This window comes from Setaria italica, chromosome I (genome assembly GCF_000263155.2).
Source record: "Setaria italica strain Yugu1 chromosome I, Setaria_italica_v2.0, whole genome shotgun sequence".
Taxonomy (NCBI): Eukaryota; Viridiplantae; Streptophyta; class Magnoliopsida; order Poales; family Poaceae; genus Setaria; species Setaria italica.
This window is the reverse complement of record NC_028450.1, coordinates 30,190,480-30,210,845: the sequence shown is the minus strand read 5'-3', so window position 1 is coordinate 30,210,845 and position 20,366 is coordinate 30,190,480. Positions and strand designations below refer to the sequence as shown.

At 47.8% G+C, this 20,366-nt stretch overlaps 4 protein-coding genes across 4 annotated transcripts; 3 read left to right on the top strand and 1 right to left on the bottom strand.

Moving 5' to 3' along the window:
* Positions 1–3,437: 3,437 nt before the first annotated feature.
* LOC101758152 lies at positions 3,438–5,559 on the bottom strand. The gene is made up of 4 exons (XM_004952964.4): positions 5,320–5,559; positions 5,156–5,228; positions 3,852–3,941; positions 3,438–3,722 (listed from the first exon to the last, which is right to left on the bottom strand). The coding sequence occupies exons 1-4, from the start codon at positions 5,479–5,481 to the stop codon at positions 3,658–3,660; spliced, it is 390 nt and encodes a 129-aa protein (XP_004953021.1). The 5' UTR covers positions 5,482–5,559; the 3' UTR covers positions 3,438–3,657.
* Positions 5,560–5,851: 292 nt separating this feature from the next.
* LOC101783019 (acetylajmalan esterase) lies at positions 5,852–7,048 on the top strand. The gene has a single exon (XM_004955004.1). The coding sequence runs from the start codon at positions 5,852–5,854 to the stop codon at positions 7,046–7,048; it is 1,197 nt and encodes a 398-aa protein (XP_004955061.1).
* A 5,225-nt stretch (positions 7,049–12,273) lies between these two features.
* LOC101757740 (4-hydroxy-3-methylbut-2-en-1-yl diphosphate synthase (ferredoxin), chloroplastic) lies at positions 12,274–18,192 on the top strand. The gene is made up of 20 exons (XM_004952963.3): positions 12,274–12,471; positions 13,083–13,352; positions 13,485–13,642; positions 13,789–13,895; positions 13,970–14,070; positions 14,152–14,228; positions 14,322–14,441; positions 14,517–14,747; positions 15,086–15,202; positions 15,330–15,404; positions 15,484–15,561; positions 15,799–15,858; positions 15,948–16,010; positions 16,103–16,247; positions 16,361–16,502; positions 16,651–16,728; positions 16,815–16,974; positions 17,159–17,257; positions 17,525–17,629; positions 17,859–18,192. The coding sequence occupies exons 2-20, from the start codon at positions 13,130–13,132 to the stop codon at positions 17,958–17,960; spliced, it is 2,241 nt and encodes a 746-aa protein (XP_004953020.1). The 5' UTR covers positions 12,274–12,471; positions 13,083–13,129; the 3' UTR covers positions 17,961–18,192.
* A 135-nt stretch (positions 18,193–18,327) lies between these two features.
* LOC101782612 (acetylajmalan esterase) lies at positions 18,328–20,230 on the top strand. The gene has a single exon (XM_022826934.1). It carries the CDS (start codon positions 18,870–18,872, stop codon positions 20,115–20,117), a length of 1,248 nt encoding a protein of 415 aa, XP_022682669.1. The 5' UTR covers positions 18,328–18,869; the 3' UTR covers positions 20,118–20,230.
* The last annotated feature ends 136 nt before the right edge of the window (positions 20,231–20,366 follow it).

The window sequence follows — 20,366 nt, the reverse complement described above, 5'->3', positions numbered from 1 at the left end:
AGCGGTGCAGATTGAGCTGGAGTAGGATAGTATGTCTGAATGGACATGTTCAAGTCTGCTGTAGTATGTGTTGTGGTGTCAAGCATGTAACCTGAATCAAATATCACCTGAGACCAAATGTCTTATAGATGTATGTTGTGCCATGTAGCTTAAATCAGCTGTCACATGACAGCAAATGTGCTTCAGGAGTCAGGACTGAACATGCCAAGTTATTCAGAGCAGAACATGTCAAGTTCAGTTCTCTCTTTTAGTTCTGGGCAAGTTTTTATGCTATGTATCTATAGGTTGAGTTCTTGATCAAGTCTTTGGTGATACTCAAAGATGCCTGATTATTTATCAGCCTAAAATAGTAAAATGTGTGTTCTTCCGTGTATACCCTTAATAACTATAGCTTGTTTTAAATTCTATACATGCTTTACATGGGGCTTTAACACACGTAGTAATGAGAGCATTCCTCGAACTAATCCATCAACCTGGTAATTCCATAGAGATTACATACTTGTAACCGAAAATTTCCATGGAGCTATGTGGTGAGCTGAACATTGTCAATGAGATAGTCCTTCTCTATGGATTTTTTTTCCCAGGTGTTCGTTGATGATGGCTTCTGCATTGCCGTGAGAAAGAAGATACATCTTTCCAAATAATGTTTCACCGTATGTTCGGAGTACATGAATGTGCTCTAAGTGCAAGGATAGTAGGATACACCCCTTGAGTTCGTAAGTTTTCAATCGGTAACCCCTGCATGGCTGGGCATATGACTTCATCAAAATCCAAGTGGAATATCGGTTTGCATTTTGAAAGCGAATTGGCGACTCGTGCCATACTGCCATTGCCTCATCGGATTACGTTTTCTTAAGGGGGAGACGGAAACATATTCCCGCCGCCTGGTGCTTGGTAAACAGGCAAGGCGCAAAGCTTTGGTTCTTGTTCGAATTCTAGTCGGGAGTCGGAACCAGCCGGCGGAAGCGTGTGGCGGCGACCGTCTCCGACTCGAATCCCTCGCCAGGGGACGATAAAACCATTCCATGCCGATCCCAATTCCCATCTCCTTACTCGACCAAGATCCATCCTCCCACCGATCCTCTTCTCCCTCCCGGCGACACCCACGAGAGTTTGCTCGCTCGTTCGCCGTGCGGCGAACCATGGGCGCCCTTCGTCGCGCTGCTCCCATTTCCGTCGTTCGCCCGTTCTCGAAGCGTTCGCGGGGAGCAGCACCCACGGCTTGCGGCGCTATGGCGGCGGCGCGGGAGTCGTCGGCCGGCCGAGCCGGCGCCAAACAGAAGCTCGCCATGCCCAGCCCGAAGTACACCAAGGTCGTCCGCAACGGCGTCGTCGTCGAGATGGAGGTCATACCAGTCGGCGGCGGCGAGGTGCCACCCAACGGCCGCCCGGTCGTGAACCAGCCGCGGGTCGTCGAAACTACTACTTCTGGTACGATGGTGCGGGAGAAGAAGTCGGCTCGCCGCGCCGGCGCTGACGAGCAGTTCTCGGTGCCCAGTCCGAAGCGTACCAAGGTGACCCGCGACGGCGCCAAGACGACGTCAGTCGAGCCTGCACTGGGGACGCTCCGGAAGAGGATGGGCCGCGGAGCTCGACGCCCTCCACGCCCTCCTGGGGAAGGCGGAGCTCTTGTCCAGCGGCAAGAACGGCCGGTTCACAGCCGCCGCCGAACCACGATCGGAAGCGCCGGTGGAGGCTTCCATCAAGACGCCGCCGGCGAAGCGGACAAAGGTTTCTACTCTCGCAAAGATCGTTGAGTTCGAGAGCGCGGAGGACAAGAACGAGCTCGTCGACATCTGCGGCGGCGTCTCCCCTGCCGTTCCCGTTGAGAAGGCTGGCGAATCGCGCAACAGCCCGACCTCAAGCAGCGACTCTGGAAGGTCGTCTTCGAGCGATTCAGATTCAGACAGCGACTCCGGAAGCACATCTTCGAGTGATTCAGATTCGGACAGCGAATCTATCAGAGATCCCGACGAGACTGTCAACGTCCCAGTTCCACAGGCGGTCCTTCCCCAGGAGAACGGAACATCTGTGCAGCCGGCATCGGAGGTGGTGCAGAGGACGGAACCAGACAAGCACTCCAAGGCCGATCTGATCGCCAAGGCGAAGATCCGACGGCAGCTGCTGGAGATGGAGAGGGCGGTGCTGCCCGACCAGAGCATCCAAAGACGTCACCTGAAGGATCTCTGCATCGCCGAGTATGGTCGTCCCGGCATCATGCAACAGCTCGGGCTCTTCCTCAAGGCCGGCGCGTAGCGCGCGGCAAGCAGGACTTCAGGAGCAGGATAGCCTGTAGTCTGTACTCTGTAACTGTACTGAACTGTCTGAATGTGCCAAGTTATTTGCCACACGGATGTCTGGTGTTTGTTTGTGTCATCTATCTTGAATAAAAATTCTGCTGACAGCAAAACGTGCTTCAATACTGAACATGGCTGTAATAAAGTTTGTTTCAGGCTCTCAGCTCTTAAATTGTGTTGTTTCTGGGCAAGTTTGGATGCCGCAGTGATAAGACTGCAAGAGAATAGATGGGGTTTTGCTACAAAATGGAGCTTAAAGTTAAGAAAGATAAAAACGCACATAAATTTTCAGGCCAGGCACACCCTTGACACATTAACAAAATCACACGGAATGTACGCCTATCTTGGCAAAACGAGTTTTGGATATTCATCTGCCGCGAAACGGCATCGCCATAAGCCGGTCAGCAGCTATATGTGTGTTTGGTTTTGGAACGATGTGGGTTGGATTAGAGCCGACCCTCTTTTATAGGTTGGTGTCGACTCATCTCGTGTTTGGATGGGAGAGATGGGTTCATTCCAGTCTTTTGTTTGGTTGAAGGGGTTGAGAGAGATAGGATGTATGCCATTTTAACACCGTTAGCAACGGGTCCCACCTATCAGCTGCGGACCCCATTTGTCATCTTTTTTTTATTACCCGCCTCCTCATCCCCGTCCCGCGCCGGCCACCGCCTCCTCCCCGCTGACCGCCTCCTCGCCACCCCCGTGCCACGCCGCCTCCTCCCGCACGCACGGACGGACGCACACGGTGTCGATGCGGGTCAAGTGCGTCCGCTCGTTTTGAGCGGATGCGTTCGACCCGCATCTCAGACGAATATTTCCCTATTAAGTCCGACCCAACCCCCATCCCTCTCCAACCAAACGTGGGTCCACGAGGGTTGAACCCATTCCAACCCCTTCAACCACCAAACCAAACACACCCCTGCCCCTGCGAGATCCTTCCTGCCAAGCAGACCAGCTTGCACTTGAGCAATAGTAACAGAAAAATGTCTGGGACAGCCAGGCACGCGGCGCACGGCCTGTTCTGCCCAAACCAGGAACGGATAGTAATGTTTTGCTGCACTGCAGATCGGTTATTCCTGACTGCAACAGATGACGGGCGCCAATTCACAACAAAACATCTCCACAAACACAAACCCAACAAGAACATGAAAAAAAACCCATGCATACTCAACTATTACAAAACTTGATTCATGTTTGAAGTTCGATACATTAACACCAGATCTAAGTAGTTCCTAATGAACATTCAGGCGGTAGTGGCACAAGCCGCAAGGTAGTTCACGCTCCCCACTTTGGCGAGGTCAGTCTCTGCAATCCTTGCTGGTTCTCAGCAAACGTACAAAGGCTTCGCAGTACCTATCCTTCATTCTACCATGGCGTCAACTTTGCCCTTTGTAGGCGGCTTTGCATTTTTGGCTTTCTTTCTACCTGCAGAGTGAATCAACAAGGTTGGATAGACGTATCACATGATGGCACAAAGTAAGCAGACTGCTTGATTGTTCACAAAGAAGGAATTGGTGTATGATGTATTACTAAGTTGAACAACAGGAAACTTACCTTTGCCTTTTAATCTTTTGATCTGTATCCTGGAGCTTTTCTTCACACTGACCTTCACTTGAGACTTGCCCTTTGCAGCTTCTGAAGACTCTGTCCATAAAAATACGAAAGTAAGAAACAGGGTTGCGGTAGTTATCAGATAAATATTTATTATAGAGGTTAAAGGTCAACAGGGGAAGAATGTGCCGGACCAAATATGTGGAAATGAAATCAAACAACACACTGAGATAATATGACAGAAACAACAGAAGCCAATGGAATTCCCTAGGCAGGCAGGTTAATCTAAGACCATCGCTACCCATGTTGTTAGGAACCTAGGACACACATATGCCCTAGTCAGGAACACGAGAACTTTGTGAGCAAGGTAATAGCCCTCTCAGGAGAACTTTCATGACAGTTTAGCAGTCTATAACATTTAATTAGAACATCTAAATGTTGCAAAACTCTTATTTTGAGAAGAACCTTAAGGCAGATTATCTTTGTTTGATTCACAAGTCTACAGACAACCATGATCCAGAAACTGCCAGAAAGGCAGAAACTGGCTATGCCTATAGGTTATGCATTTCATCACAATGAATCAGAATAGCTTTGCTTGGTATGTCATAGAAATATTATCTGTTTTCAAGCGGAGGTGATAAAGTTATTATTGACACAAACAAAATAAACTTAACTATAAAACAAGCTAGATGGAAACTCGTTTCCAAATACCAACAAGACGAAATAGCACCAATAAGCGTATTGCAACGCAAGATGGAAACAGAAAAATCAGTTTTTTCATGATCAAAGATGCAATAACCAGTAATATCCAATTTTCCACCAAATCTACCGTGGAGTTTACAAACAGCGAAGCAAACATGATAGCTGGGGCGAAGGTATAGTGTGATTAGGGGGTGCTAATGCACCCCCCAAAAAGTAAAAAAAAATAGTGGTTAGGTACAAATTTGCACCATATATGCACCCCTCACAACTAAACTCTATGCACCCATAAGGCAAGTGCACCCCCTCCAATTTGCTCTAGCTTCGCCACTGCATGATAGGGTGGAGCTTAACACATTTAGTTATCCCTCGACTAAATTTCAAAAGAAACGGCAGTACCAATACAGCACTTCTGCAATTCTCTACAGCATTATACTTTAGAAACGAATCAACAATTATCCCTATTCCCTAACCCTCCAAACAACCAATCTGGGTCAATCCTACAAAAAATCACACCTCACTAGCACACAACATACTCCAAAAATAGACCTAACTGAATCCCAATAAGATCAATTTTCCATCACCCTTATCAAAACAAGCAAGCGCACCTTCAGCAGAGACCATGTCGACATCCCCCATGTTGTTCTCGAGAGCCTTAATCATCGCAGCCTCTTTCTGATCCTGCACCACAAACCCAACAGAACAGGCATCAGAGATACCAAACCTCCGCACCAACAAACAACATCCCAGAGAAGAAAACCGCCAGACTCACCCGGTTGAGGCGGCGCTCGATCTTGCGCTTCCGCTTGCCGGACATGGAGATGGGCGCGGTCCGCTGCTTGAGCTTGCCGGTGCCGGGCTCCCCATGCGCGGCGCGCTTGCGGTCCTGCTTCCACTGGCGCTTGTTCTTCTGCACCACGTTGAACTTGGCCATGGCGTGGCGGCGGATGGGTCTCGCAGGCGCCGCCGCGGGAGGGAAGGGGGAGGGAGAGAGGAAGCCGAGCAAACCCTTCGGCCGCGGCCTTTAACCCTTACCCTCTGCTGCGTCAAGATATGTGCAAGGACGCGCGGCCGCTACCGATTCCCCGTCGCCTGGAGATTCGTGCGCGCGGGTCTGACCAGATGGCGACTCGGTCGCGCAGTCAACTCATCTCCGGCTCGGACATGCTCGTGGCCTCGGGTTTCCTAGTCCGAACGAGAGCTCACTGCCCGCTGAATAAAAGGCGCCCGCCTGCCTCCAACTTCTCCACAGGCCAAAACGAACGCAGCGTTCCAGCAGACTTCCAGTACGTGACCGGACCACCATGGCTCGCATCGTGCTCGCCGCGTTGGTGGCGCTGCTCCTCATCGTCGGCCCGTGCCACGCAAGGCCGGCACCGCAACAGGCGGCGAAGGAGAAGGCGGTGGCGGACGGCATCACGGCCATCTACAACTTCGGCGACTCCCTGTCCGACACCGGGAACCTGCTCCGCGAAGGCGCCACCGGCATGCTCCAGTACACCACGGGCCCTCCCTACGGCTCCGCCATCGGCGGCGCCACGGGCCGGTGCTCCGACGGGTACCTCATGATAGACTATCTTGCCAAGGACCTCGGCTTGCCGCTGCTCAGCCCGTACCTCGACAAGGGCGCCGACTTCACCCACGGCGTGAACTTCGCCGTCGCCGGTGCCACCGCCCTCGACGCGGCGGCGCTCGCGAGGAGAGGGGTCGCTGTCCCGCACACCAACACCTCCCTGGCCGTCCAGCTGCAGCAGTTCAAGGACTTCATGAGCGCCAACACCCGTTCCCCGCAGGAGATCCGCGAGAAGCTGGCCCGGTCGCTGGTCATGGTGGGCGAGATCGGCGGGAACGATTACAACTACGCCTTCTCGGAGAACAGGCCGGTGGCCGGCGGCGCGCGCAACTTCTACAACTTCGGGCGCATGGCGACTGGAGTGGTCGAGGCGATGGCGCTCGTCCCGGACGTGGTGCGGTCCGTCACGGACGCGGCCAGGGAGCTCCTCGACATGGGCGCGACGCGGCTGGAAATCCCGGGAAACTTCCCACTGGGATGCGTGCCGAGCTACATGTCCGCCGCGAACGAGACGGACCCGGCGGCCTACGACGCCAACGGCTGCCTCATGTCGCTCAACCTGTTCGCCCAGATGCACAACGTGCTGCTGCAGCAGGAAATCCGCGAGCTGCGCCGGTCGTATCCGAGCGCCACTATCGCCTACGGCGACTACTTCTACGCGTACGTGCAGATGCTGAGGGACGCCGGCAAGACGGGGTTCGACGAGGGTGCGGTGACCAAGGCGTGCTGCGGCGCCGGTGGCGGCGCGTACAACTTCGACATGGAGCGGATGTGCGGTGCGCCGGGCGCCACGGTGTGCGCTAGGCCGGACGAGCGCATCAGCTGGGACGGCGTGCACCTGACACAGCGCGCGTACAGGGTCATGACCGACTTGCTCTACCACAAGGGCTTCGCGTCCCCGGCGCCGGTAGAGTTCCCGCGTACCTGAAGATCAACGGGCGTCCTTCATTAGAGATTTAGAGTTTAGTTAGATGGCTCGTGAATTTTACGTTCTATACTTCTACTGTTGTGAGTTCCATCTTTATTTCTTCGTATACTACCTTCGTATGAAAATATTTGTTGTTATTGACTTTTGGTCATGATGTTTGGCAAAAAACAATTATGTAAGCACCATCATAGGCATTTTAAGCATGATTTATTTTTTCGTATATTTTGCAATAGATTTTTGAATAACACAAATGGTCAAGAAAAATCAACAACGACACATATTTCAAGGAGTATGTATTTTATTAGCTCGCGAGCTTAATAGTACTTCTGAGTCTTAAATATGCAGTTTGCAATTTCTCGCATTTTCTTTTTACTGGTTATTATACCACTGCATCTCGTTTCCTCCGGATATGGTTCATACGATTCTGTTTCCATGGGCCTGACCGGACAACTAACCGCCGGCCTGGCCAGCATGACAACAACCCAGAAGCAACTCTACCTACACCTGCAAGCGCGGAATCGGCAATGGAGCGTATTGGAGATTTGGAGTCGCGTGCTCGCAAAACTGCAAAACTTACCAGACCACACAAGCCGGCATCTTGCCAGATGGGCGGACACTCTTCGAAACGACAGGTCCGGCATCTAAGCCAGATGGCCGGATACTCTTTCCTCTTCGGTTACCTTGCACGCTCGAATGTACAATGACAATAACTTCTCGGCTTCTCGCTAAATCTCATGAGCAAATTGAACATATAGCTTGCGCTAGCGTCGGGTACTTAAATCACCTTGCTTGTGTTAGCCTCCTGTGACCGATCGACGAAGTAGGTGGTCATATGCCTGTCTCCTGGGACGCCGCGTGCTGGTAGGCTCGTGGCGTTCCTCCTCGTCGCGTGCTCCTCCTCCTCCTGCCTTGCAGTGGCGACGGCGGCGGCGACGACGGTGGATGGCATCACGGCTATCTCATCCGCGAAGGCACCACCGATCCCGATCCCGATCAACTTGCTGGACCGGCTTGTCATCCCGGGCAATTTCGATCCTGATCGGGTGCATCCCGAGCTAGCACGCCACAGCGAACGCGACGGGCCCGGTCAGTACGTGATCAGATCGTGAGCGGTTGAGACGTAATTCACCCGACGCAGCTCGTGCATGAGGCCAGGGGCGAAGCTGGGGTGCTGGGGGTGCCCTCAGCTCATGCAAGTCCATTTGATATTAGCTGTTTTATCCTAAAATTTTGCACAGAAAACATGAACTTGATTCAATGGTAGTCTCAGCGACTATACGTTGCATACGCGACAGCAATCTATCTGTCGCGCCTGAAGGATTCCGCGTGGGCTGGTGGCGTGAATTCGGCCCATATCGCATTCAAAGCTGTTGCCAGCCCATATCGCATTCACGTTCCGAAATGCTGGTGCCGGCCAATTCCAGCTGCTGCTGGCCTGCGCTGCGTTAGCTGATGACCCGAGCCGACCGGTTCCTTTTTTTACGTAAAATCTTCATTTTTTTCGTTTTTGTTTTTCACTCTTTTCATTTTTTTCTATCCGTACGTAATTTTATTCCGTTCGTTTTTTACCTTCCGTTACTAGATTATTTTTTTTCTAATCTTTTTAGTCTATTTTTATTTTTCATTTATTTCCTTCATTTTCTCTCTATTTAACTTTTCTTCTAAGCCACAGGGACGTACGTTACACCTTTGTCCCTTTTGCTTTTTTCCATTTCTCTCCTCTTTTCATTTTCTATATTCTTCATTCCTATTTTTTCTTCTATTTTATTTCTAACCTTCTTGTAGATATTCCTTCTCGGTACGCTATTTATCATTTTTCCCTTTTATTTATTTATTATGCTTTTCTTATATTTTATTTCACTTTTTCATTTCTTTTATTTTATCTTGTTTTTATCTTCATCTCTTTAAGATCTTATTTTATTTTCTCATTCCCTTTTCTTTCTTTTTTTCTCTTTTGTTTTGTTTTCCTTTTTATTACTTAACTAATTACTAATTTATTTTTATATTTTAATTCAAATTATTTGTTTGTGCGTCAAATTATTTGTTAACTTTAAAGACTAAACTATTCAACCATGTAGACCTGTAGATTAAATAATGTTATATGTTAATAATGTATTTTTTCAAGTGTACAATTTTTTATTTATTAAGTTCACATAATTTGTTCGAGGCGTATAAATACTTATTCTATGAGTTCCTGCAATTTGTTCAAGGTATACAGATCTTTTTTCTATGAGTTTATATAATTTGTTTGATGGGTACTACTATTTCGTTCTGTGAGTTCGTTTAAGTTGTTCTGGGTATATTTATTGTTGTTCCGTAAGTTCATATAAGTTGTTCGATAAATATAATGTTTTGTTCCTTGAGTTATTATAATTTGTTCAAGGCACACGTATCTTAAAATAATCTTTTTAACTTGATTTTCATATTCTATTGTTTTGTCTTGCACCATTAAATTTTCAATATCTTGTTTACAATATACTCGTACACGTCTTTTTTATTTGCATCATACAATCTTCTTTGATGTTCAGTATTTTATTCGTTAGTTATAATCACTTGTTCATCTTGTTATTTTTTGTTGTGTTATATAATTATTTGTTCTAGTTATTCAATTATTTGTTTGCGGTAATTAAATTTAATATTTCATATTAAAAAATATTTTTAAAAAAAATCATCCAAATATAGTTGAGTGTGATCTTATTTTAAAGATCTTTTCGTAAGAAATACAGTGGTGCAATCAGGATTTAATATGGATACTCGATTTATGATTTTTTTTTAAATTTCAAATTTGCATGCATGTGGGTGATGTTGTCAATCTAGTTTTCTGCTAGGAGTGCATGTGTGCTCCATTCTTCAGGCGACAAGTGACGGATTTATCACCTATGGTGATAGCTAACTGCTCCCGCATGCATAGGGCCCCGATCGCGTACCCAACGTCGATGAGTGGCTGCCAGGTCAGGAGATGCTAGCATCGTCGTGGCATCATGCTTCGATGTAACTGTTTGCTGCATGCTGGTTGTCTTGTCGGTAGCAAATGGTGCGTCGTACTACGATTACGATGTCATATACTCGTATACTTGTGCAGCTTGCGAAACCTCGTCTGCGCTTGCTGCCAGCCTCCGACCTACCTTCTCCTGGCCAACCTAGCAGCTCTACTCTACGACAATGCGAGTCTCAGGGTCTGATTGGTTGGTAGCTAAATTTTTGGCATGCTAAAGTTTTAGCAAGCCAATTTTTTGGTTATTGTTTGATTTGTTACCAAAATTTGGCAATCTCTGTACCAGCAATCTCAATCTGGTCTTCACTCATGAAAGCTCTGTCATCCTGGTTAGCTGTTCAAGGTTGTTTCGATCGATCATGTAAACCACAACAACTGGGCCTCGGGCACCCGCCGTGCGCTCGGTTCGGTGATGCGCGTTGTGTAGAACACCTACATTATTATTCTTCTTAGGCTGTTTGGCAACTTGGTGTAAATTTAAAACCCGTCACATCAGATGTTTGGATGCTAATTAGAAATATTAAATATAGGCTAATTACAAAACTAATTGCACATATGGAGTGTAATTCGCGAGACGAATCTATTAAGCCTAATTAGTCCATGATTTGACAATGTGGTGCTACAGTAACCATTTGCTAATGATGGATTAATTAGGCTTAGTAGATTCGTCCTGCGAATTAGCAAAGGGTTCTGCAATTAGTTTTATAATTACCTCATATTTAGTTCTTCTAATTAGCATTTGAACATCTGATGTGACACTGTTAAAGTTTAACACGTCGTATCAAACATCCTAGCAAAGTTGCGCAACCTTCTTGCAGGGAAAACTTCTGTATTTATTTTCTAGGACGAAAACTTCCACTTCTCTTCGGTGTTCTTGTGGTCGGAGGCAAGAACATCCTGAAGAATAGGCCAGGCCTTGACAAAAACATCACACTCTTCTACCGGTACCATACGGCAGGACCAAAGTTAGAGTTCTTAAGGATCTGGTCAGTCTTGCCCAGTTTCAAGTCCCCAGCGCGAAACATGTGTTGTGAAATCTTCTCCCACATGTGCTTGGCGCTTGGACGGGAACACCAGAACGTGCGCTGAGCTCCGTTTCAGGTCAACACATGTGGTGTGGACTCGCCAGCTTCCGGTCTCCGTCCGGCAGCCGCACGCACACCCTTGTCATGGCGGCGCGGCACGGGCGGCCGTTCTTCCAGCTCTCGCGCACGCTGAATCATCCAAGGTCTTGTTTAGTTGCCCAATTTTAAGATGCTAAAATTACTGTAGCAACACTGTAGCGTTTCGTTTGTATTTGTGAATTATTGTCCAAATATTGACTAATTAGGCTCAAAAGATTCGTCTCGCAAAGTACAACAAAACTGTGCAATTAGTTTTTAGTTTCGTCTACATTCAGTACTCTATGCATGTACCGCAAGTTTGATGTGATGGGGAATCTTCTTTTTGCATAGTGCCAAAGTTGGAATTTTAAAGTGAACTAAACATGACCCCAGCCTCCAAGGGAAAAAAAAGAGAGCAGCAACAGGCGAGTCGATGCGTGACCAGAGGCGCACGTTCTTCTTACCTTGAACATGTGGGCTTGACGACTGACAGCGCCGAGCGCACTTTGTGTTTTTTTGGGATCAATCGAAGCATTTTCTCTCCTCGTCAGAGTAAAGTCCGAAGTGCATGCCGGATACTACTGCTGCTCGAAATCAAGTAAAATGTACAGTGAACATAAGGAAAACAAAAATTTGTCGAGTCATAATGAAAGTAAAATAGACTGAACAGTGTAAATTGGGGGAAAAAAATTTGAAGATCCCGTCTGCATCTCCCAAGAACATTCGTGAACTCCGTCCTCAATCAAGCCTGCAACAACGATAACAAAAGTTTCTTGGCTAACACACGCAGCGAGCTAACAGACGCTGCTACGAATTCTTCATAAAAAAACACCGCTACGAATTTCCTTCGTAAAAATAAACTGGACTCGTGTCTCATGGGAAAACGACGGACACGATAAAATCATGGCGGGCAGCGCCAGCGGCCGGAACTCCACTTCCACACCTCCGGCCCCTCCTCGCCCGCCGCACCTCCCCGCACCGGGTCCTCAAGCACCCGTGCGCACGCGTCGTCGGGCCCGGAGAGCCAGAGGGACATGGCCTGAGAGGTGTTCCAGGACCCGGTGCACGTGGATCCTCGGGCGCCCCCTGCGGCTTGGAGATAAAAGGGGCTATCCAGTAGAAACCCACCACGAACTCGCGCGCCACTGCCACGAGCCCTCTGGCCTCTACCTCCTGCCCGGCTGCTCTGGGGAGAGAAAAAAAAAAACTCGCGCACTCGCGCTCGCTTTTCTGCTTCGCCGCGCTCGCGCTCGCGGTGGCGGTGGTGGCCGCCGAAAGTGAGCGGGCGCGGGAGGTGTCGTCGCGACACGAAGCGGCGAGGTTTGGTGAGATTTGCTAGCTTGCTGCCTCCGATGTCCGATCGCGTTGGTTGTGTGCTGCCTGCTGTGTGGCTGGGGCGGGATTCATGCTTGGTTTGGCTGAATTCTCCTCTGCAGCTTGGGCCTTGGGATAGTTGAATCAGTGCTGGGTGCTTCAGGAGCCAATTTTATAGAAGTTTGCTTGCTTTGGTTTGGGGAATTTGGATTTTGTGGGTGGGAGGAAATGAAGGACCCACTCACAGTTAGTTTGTCAGGTTGTAGTTCGATCGAATTCAGTAGAATCCTCTTGGGATTAGGAAGGTTTTGAGCTGAGCATTTCTCCTACTCGTTTGCCAATAAGGATCTACGCCATTTTCGTCTCCGAACTATTGTTTTTCTCGCTACCTTCACCAGGAAAGGCGCTTGATTCGAGTTTGCTAAATTTTTTTATGCGACCTATTATGCAAAACATGTTGTCAATTCAGTGCACGAATTGTTAAATGCCCATGTTTAGTAGCCCACACCATATTTGTCCTGTTCTTGCTCACCCAGCGATAGGGGTATATTCCACCTGTGCCCATCAGGATCAGTGGCCAGTGCTCCGTGCTCCCCTCACCACTTGTTGGTTTGTCCTGCAGGTGTTTGTAGAATTGCCTAGCTGAGCTCCTGCTGCTTGGGCACGGCCATGGCCACCGGCGTGGCACCAGCCCCTCTCCCACATGTCAGGGTGCGCGATGGTGGCATCGGCTTCACCAGGAGCGTCGACTTTGCTAAGGTCTTGTCTGTTCCTGGCGTCGGAACTACAAGGACAGGCTCCTCGAGGGGCAGGGCGCTTGTGGCGAAGTGCTCGAGTACTGGTTCAGATACTATGGAGCTGGAGCCATCATCAGAAGGAAGCCCACTTTTAGGTATGATCTGCGTGCTCTATTGTCCTTGCATGTTTGTATTTGTGTAATTGTGTATATTTCAGGTCAAGGGATTTGTCCCAGATTTAATCTATGCGATCCTTCTTCTAACTGAGATTTTCTTCTGTTCTTTAGTCCCCAGGCAAAAGTACTGTGAATCTATACACCAGACAAGGAGAAGAAAAACTCGTACTGTAATGGTGGGGAATGTCCCACTCGGTAGTGATCATCCCATAAGGATTCAGACCATGACGACTTCAGATACCAAGGATGTTGCCAAAACTGTAGAAGAGGTGCATCCCATCTGAAGTTCATGTTGGTTGTACTTAGTATTCTCTATAGAACATAGATATGAGAAATGAATTAGTTACCCCTTTTTCAGAGGATTTCTGTTTTGTGTATAGGTTGCTAATAGAAGATGTAATTCACACCCTTTCAGGTGATGAGGATAGCAGATAAAGGAGCTGATATTGTTAGAATAACCGTCCAGGGTAAGAAGGAGGCTGATGCCTGCTTTGAGATCAAGAACACCCTGGTTCAGAAGAAGTAAGCTGTCATTTTCCTCACATTCAGTGTGTTCACATACTTGAGTCCTCACATTTTTCATTCTGTTCATACAGTTACAACATTCCACTAGTAGCCGATATTCATTTTGCTCCTACGGTAGCTTTAAGAGTGGCAGAATGCTTTGACAAAATTCGTGTGAACCCCGGAAATTTTGGTGAGTGAAATCTTGACAACACTGATTTTAGTATGTTTATGTTCTCGTTTCATTCTGAAATACTGAGAAATGTACTTGCAGCTGATCGTCGGGCTCAGTTTGAGCAGCTGGAATATACAGATGACGATTACCAAAAAGAGCTTGAGCATATTGAGAAGGTTGAAAATTTGTCTCTCAGTTAGTCTTGTTTTAATCAATATGAACATATAATAGGTTATCTTACTTACAGAGCCACTTTAATCCCGTTTCAGGTATTTTCTCCATTAGTTGAGAAATGCAAGCAGTATGGGAGAGCAATGCGCATAGGAACAAATCATGGAAGTCTCTCTGACCGCATAATGAGTTACTATGGTGATTCTCCACGGGGAATGGTGATTATCTCATTTATGAGGTTATATTTAACCATCAGCCTGTAGATGCTTGACATTTTCTGCATACTATCGCAGGTTGAGTCTGCTTTGGAATTTGCTAGGATATGTCGGAAGTTGGACTTTCACAACTTTGTATTTTCAATGAAAGCTAGTAACCCTGTTGTCATGGTCCAAGCATATCGCCTGCTTGTTGCAGAAATGTATAACCTAGGATGGGATTATCCCTTGCACTTGGGTGTTACCGAAGCTGGAGAGGGTGAAGATGGAAGGATGAAGTCTGCTATTGGCATTGGAACACTTCTAATGGTAATTGCTTCACTACTTAGTTCTGTCGTATGAAGTTAAATCTGTTTCATATGAGTATTCTAGAAATGAAATAAGAGCATGGAAGTGGTAGCCTTTTCACTGGATAAAGAGTATCTTCACTTTTTGGAGCTCACAATTGAAAGTTGTGAAGATGAATATTTTTGGTATCATGTTTGTATAAGTTGTATATGGTATGTTTCGGGACCTTTGCCATGCTATTCGCTGACACATAATAGAAGTACAAGACTAGTGGTTTCCTGTGAATGGATTTAATTATGTGGAAACCGGCAAGTTCTACAAAAGGAATAGGACTATATCTTCTGCTTGTTGTATTACAGGATGGCTTGGGTGACACAATCCGTGTCTCCCTCACGGAACCACCAGAAGAAGAGATCGATCCTTGCCAAAGGTTGGCAAATCTTGGGACACAGGCTGCCAACCTTCAAATCGGAGTGGTAATGCACTTTCACTTTGCGTACTTTCCCCTTATTCTGTCACAACACAGTAAATTTCAGTCCTTAATACTTGTGCTTTCCCTTAAACATTTCTTAATTTTTTTTGCTATTTATCTTGTATTCACAGGCCCCATTTGAAGAAAAGCACAGGCATTATTTTGATTTCCAGCGTAGGAGTGGTCAATTGCCTTTGCAGAAGGAGGTTGGTTAAAACAATAATTCTATGGTCTGATCATAAAAACTAATAGTGCTTGATTTCTCATCAGTTGCTCTTATGACAGGGTGAGGAAGTTGACTACAGAAATGTCCTGCATCGTGATGGCTCTGTACTGATGTCAGTTTCCTTGGATCAGTTGAAGGTAACCTGCACCATTCCTACCCTTCTTTTTGGAATTTCCTACAATATGTATAACTATACGAAGAAATTTTAGCATCTGTAAATTTGAATCTGTAATCCATTTGAAGTATATATTCAGCAGTATATTTGTTGTTTTCCAGGCATTTAGCTTTTGAAAATAGGTTTTAGAATCACTCTTTATTGTCTGGCCATCAGATAAATGTGCTCTGTAATGATGAAAATTCCTTTTATTTGCCAGGCTCCTGAGCTCCTTTATAGGTCTCTTGCAACGAAGCTTGTGGTTGGCATGCCTTTCAAGGTCTGATATATGGTTTTATGAGCTATCACATGACTATTTTTTTTATGGGCATTGAGTTTAAACTGATTCATTTCTTCTATGAACATCAGGACCTTGCTACTGTAGATTCCATTCTTTTGAGGGAGCTCCCCCCTGTAGAAGATACTGAAGCTGTGAGTTACACCATTTCTTCATCCCCATCACAAGTGCATAACGTTTGATTCCCTTTCTTAGTTATCTGTTATAATTTTGTCAATGTATACAGAGGCTTGCACTTAAAAGATTAGTTGACATCAGCATGGGCGTGTTGACCCCTTTATCGGAGCAGTTGACAAAGCCACTCCCACATGCAATTGCGCTTGTCAACCTTGACGAACTGTCAAGTGGTGCTCACAAACTTTTGCCAGAAGGTAATGATTTGCATTAACTATTCTATTGTTGCTTGTGGTTCTTTTTTTTTCTCGTTGGGAGTATTTAATATCTTGTTTTGTTTGCCTTTTTTGTCTTTTTTTGGTGTGTGTAGGCACCAGACTTGCTGTCACTATTCGCGGAGATGAATCGTACGAGCAGCTAGATATCCTTAAGGGTGTTGATGATATAACAATGCTGCTACATAATGTTCCATATGGTGAGGAGAGGACTGGTAGAGTACATGCTGCTAGGAGGTAAGCAAACACAGTGGATCAATCTATTAAATGGGTCACATGTTTGGGAGCCATTTATTTATCATGTATCCATGCTTAACAACACTGTTCCCTAAGGCTTTTTCGTTCATTTTGATTACAGTGTCTTATAAATTTTCATGTTTTGCAGGTTATTTGAGTACTTACAGACCAATGGCTTGAACTTTCCTGTAATCCATCACATAGATTTCCCCAAAACCATTGACAGGTGATTGTCAACATTCCTATTTTCGAACCCCTTTGAATTGTTGAGACCTGGTTTTCTTGTGCTTATTCTAATTCAATTAACTGCAGAGATGCTCTTGTCATTGGTGCCGGGGCCAATGTTGGTGCTCTCCTAGTCGATGGTCTTGGTGATGGTGTACTTCTTGAAGCTGCTGACCAGGAATTTGAGTTCCTGAGGGACACATCTTTCAACTTACTTCAGGGTTGCAGAATGCGCAACACAAAAACTGTACGTTGATGTATTTTTGTTTAAAATAGCATGGCTACCTCTGGAGACTTGTAGTGATTAAGCCACAGCACTCTCCCTACAACATACAGGAAAAAAACTTCAAAATCGGCCATACTAAAAAACAACTGTTGATGTTTCATTAGATTTTGTCAAAATGATTTTTTAATACTAATGAATGTTGCAGGAATACGTGTCTTGTCCTTCGTGTGGGCGAACACTCTTCGACCTTCAGGAAATCAGTGCTCAGATTAGAGAAAAGACCTCTCATCTGCCAGGCGTCTCGGTAAGCTCTCATGATGCTGATATGCCTGATCAACTGCATATGTATTTCCTTCTTTACTACTCCCTCCGTTCCAAATTGTAGGTCGTTTTAGCTTTTTTATATATAGTCTTTGCTAACACGTATAGTGTATATCTAGATGCATAATAATGGAGTATCTATAAACTTAGAAAATCCAAAATGACCTACAATTTAACCAAAATGATCTATAATTTGAAACGGAGGAAGAATCAATTATACTGATCAACGGTATACGTATTTGCCTGGCAGATCGCTATCATGGGTTGCATTGTCAATGGGCCAGGAGAGATGGCCGATGCTGATTTTGGATACGTCGGAGGTGCTCCTGGAAAGATCGATCTTTACGTTGGCAAGGTAACCAACCATCCAGTGCTTGGGTGCCACAATCATCGTATATACGAAATGGAAACTTTTGCTACATACGTCGTTGAGCAATAGCTGTGGATTTGTGGTATCAAGAAACACCGTCTAGTACTGTGAACTTTTGATAGCACGAAAAATGTTCACCACCTGCAGTCATGAGTCTTGAAGCTTCTGGTTTACTTCTCCGGCTAATACGGACTGTGCATCTTTCTCTCTGCAGACCGTCGTGCAACGTGGCATCGCCATGGAAGGCGCCACCGACGCCTTGATCCAGCTGATCAAGGACAACGGCCGGTGGGTGGACCCTCCTGCCGAGGAGTAGGGCTCTAGCCTAGCCTCTGTAGTTTGTTTTGTAAAGTGAGACATGCAATTCATGCAGCAACCGAAGCATACAGTGTACGTACACGTAGAGCACATCATCCCTACACTTTTTGTAGCCTGTACATCTATTTATTGAGAAATAAATTAGAAATAGGGGGTGACCGCAGGTCTGCGGCAGCACCCCCGATGAAGCATATGCCGAATAGAACTATAGAAGAAGCCTCTTGAGATCATGTCATCAGGGTATACCGGTGGAAATAATATTGTGCTAAAAGCTAAAAGCTAATTAGCCTGTGCGGCTGGATTTATAAATCGGCTGAAAAGCTGAAACGGCTGATTTGTTGTGAGAGAAAAATACTATTCGGTGGTTGATAAACTGACTGATAAGATGAAGCGAACGTGCATGTTTCCGCTTAATAGCAAGTAGTTGCACTGTGATCGATGAAGTCGCGGGATCTTTATCTATGATTGATTGCAGCTTCGAAAATTGCAGACGAACACTAATGCAAGGATCAGAAATGTGCAGAGAGCTCCAATCCTCCAACTATAAACAATGGCAGATAATCTTATCCGCAGATACCGGAACTACGTCAGCGCACGGATTTTGGGCTCGGCCAGGGTATGCAGTATGCATCAAACACTCGCACAGGCACCGTCCGTCAAGCGGTGCCGCCGGTGATCACTACACCTGGAGATTCGTGCGCCAAGACGTCCGGAGATGACGGCGACGCGGTCCACGCGCGGTGAACTCCGCTTGCTGATCGGTCTCCGACTCGGACGACGCTCGCGTTTCCTAGTCCGATCGGCTAGGCGAAGCGGCTCCCATGATCCCATCGCGCCCAATAAAAGGAACCTGCCTGGCCTCAAACCTCTCCACACCGAAGCGAAAGACCAACGTGCTTAGCGCCCCATGGCAACCATGGCTCGCACCCTGCTCGTCGCGTTCATGGCGCTGCTCCTCGTCGTCGGCCCGTGCCACGCAAGGCCAGCGCCGCAACAGGCACCCAACAAGCTGTCAGCCAAAGAGAAGGCGGCGGCGGCGGACGGCGTCACGGCCATCTACAACTTCGGCGACTCCCTGTCCGACACCGGGAACCTGCTCCGCGAAGGCGCCACCGGCATGCTGCGACACAGCATGGGTCCTCCCTACGGCTCCGCCATCGGCGGCGCCACGGGCCGGTGCTCCGACGGGTACCTCATGATAGACTTCCTCGCCAAGGACCTCGGCCTGCCGCTGCTCAACCCGTACCTCGACAAGGGCGCCGACTTCACCCACGGCGTGAACTTCGCCGTCGCCGGTGCCACCGCCCTCGACGCGGCGGCGCTCGCGAGGAGAGGGGTCGCTGTTCCCCACACCAACACCTCCCTGGCCGTCCAGCTGCAGCAGTTCAAGGACTTCATGAGCGCCAACACCCGTTCCCCGCAGGAGATCCGCGAGAAGCTGTCCCACTCGCTGGTCATGGTGGGGGAGATCGGCGGCAACGATTACAACTACGCCTTCTCGGAGAACAAACCAGCGGGCAATGGCGAGCGCAACCTCTACAACTTCGGACGCATGGCGACCGGCGTGGTCGAGGCGATGGCGCTCGTCCCGGACGTGGTGCGGTCCGTCACGGACGCGGCCAGGGAGCTCCTCGACATGGGTGCGACGCGGCTGGTGATCCCGGGAAACTTCCCGCTGGGATGCGTGCCGAGCTACATGTCCGCCGTGAACGAGACGGACCCGGCGGCCTACGACGCCAACGGCTGCCTCATGTCGCTCAACCTGTTCGCCCAGATGCACAACGTGCTGCTGCAGCAGGAGATCCGTGAGCTGCGCCGGTCCTACCCGAGCGCCACGATCGCCTACGCCGACTACTTCTACGCGTACGTGCGGATGCTGAGGGACGCCGGCAAGACGGGGTTCGACGAGGGCGCGGTGACCAAGGCGTGCTGCGGCGCCGGCGGCGGCGCGTACAACTTCGACATGGAGCGGATGTGCGGCGCGCCGGGCGCGTCGGTGTGCGCGAGGCCGGAGGAGCGCATCAGCTGGGACGGCGTGCACCTGACGCAGCGCGCGTACAGGGTCATGACCGACTTGCTCTACCACAAGGGATTCGCGTCCCCGGCGCCGGTACAGCTCCCGCGTACCTCAACATCGGCGGGCAGTTTAGATTAATTAGTGTCACAGCTATAGTTGGTGTTCTTACATTTTTGCTCCATATGTTCAGTGTAGCACGATTGTTTGTCGATGTAAAGGGAGCTAATGCAAACCAAATACTTCAATCATAAGCCGAGCCTTATTTGTTTCTATGTTTCAATAACAAGATGTTGTGCAATTGCGTAGCTAGTCTTATTCGTTTCTTCTTTTGATGCTAATTCTCAGTCAAATTGTCAAGGTGGTACGAATTTTCCTGGATCTTTGCAT

Bases quoted from the DNA above. Each gene is read 5' to 3' on its own strand.
- LOC101758152 (XM_004952964.4), bottom strand. From the start codon at position 5,481: ATGGCCAAGTTCAACGTGGTGCAGAAGAACAAGCGCCAGTGGAAGCAG. The intron at 3,942-5,155 runs GTGCGCTTGCTT...TTTTATGGACAG, and splicing joins CGACATGGTCTCTGCTGAAG to AGTCTTCAGAAGCTGCAAAG. The intron at 3,723-3,851 runs GTAAGTTTCCTG...TTCACTCTGCAG, and splicing joins CAAAAGATTAAAAGGCAAAG to GTAGAAAGAAAGCCAAAAAT.
- LOC101783019 (XM_004955004.1), top strand. From the start codon at position 5,852: ATGGCTCGCATCGTGCTCGCCGCGTTGGTGGCGCTGCTCCTCATCGTC.
- LOC101757740 (XM_004952963.3), top strand. From the start codon at position 13,130: ATGGCCACCGGCGTGGCACCAGCCCCTCTCCCACATGTCAGGGTGCGC. The intron at 15,203-15,329 runs GTAATGCACTTT...TTGTATTCACAG, and splicing joins CCAACCTTCAAATCGGAGTG to GCCCCATTTGAAGAAAAGCA. The intron at 16,729-16,814 runs GTGATTGTCAAC...AATTAACTGCAG, and splicing joins TTCCCCAAAACCATTGACAG to AGATGCTCTTGTCATTGGTG.
- LOC101782612 (XM_022826934.1), top strand. From the start codon at position 18,870: ATGGCAACCATGGCTCGCACCCTGCTCGTCGCGTTCATGGCGCTGCTC.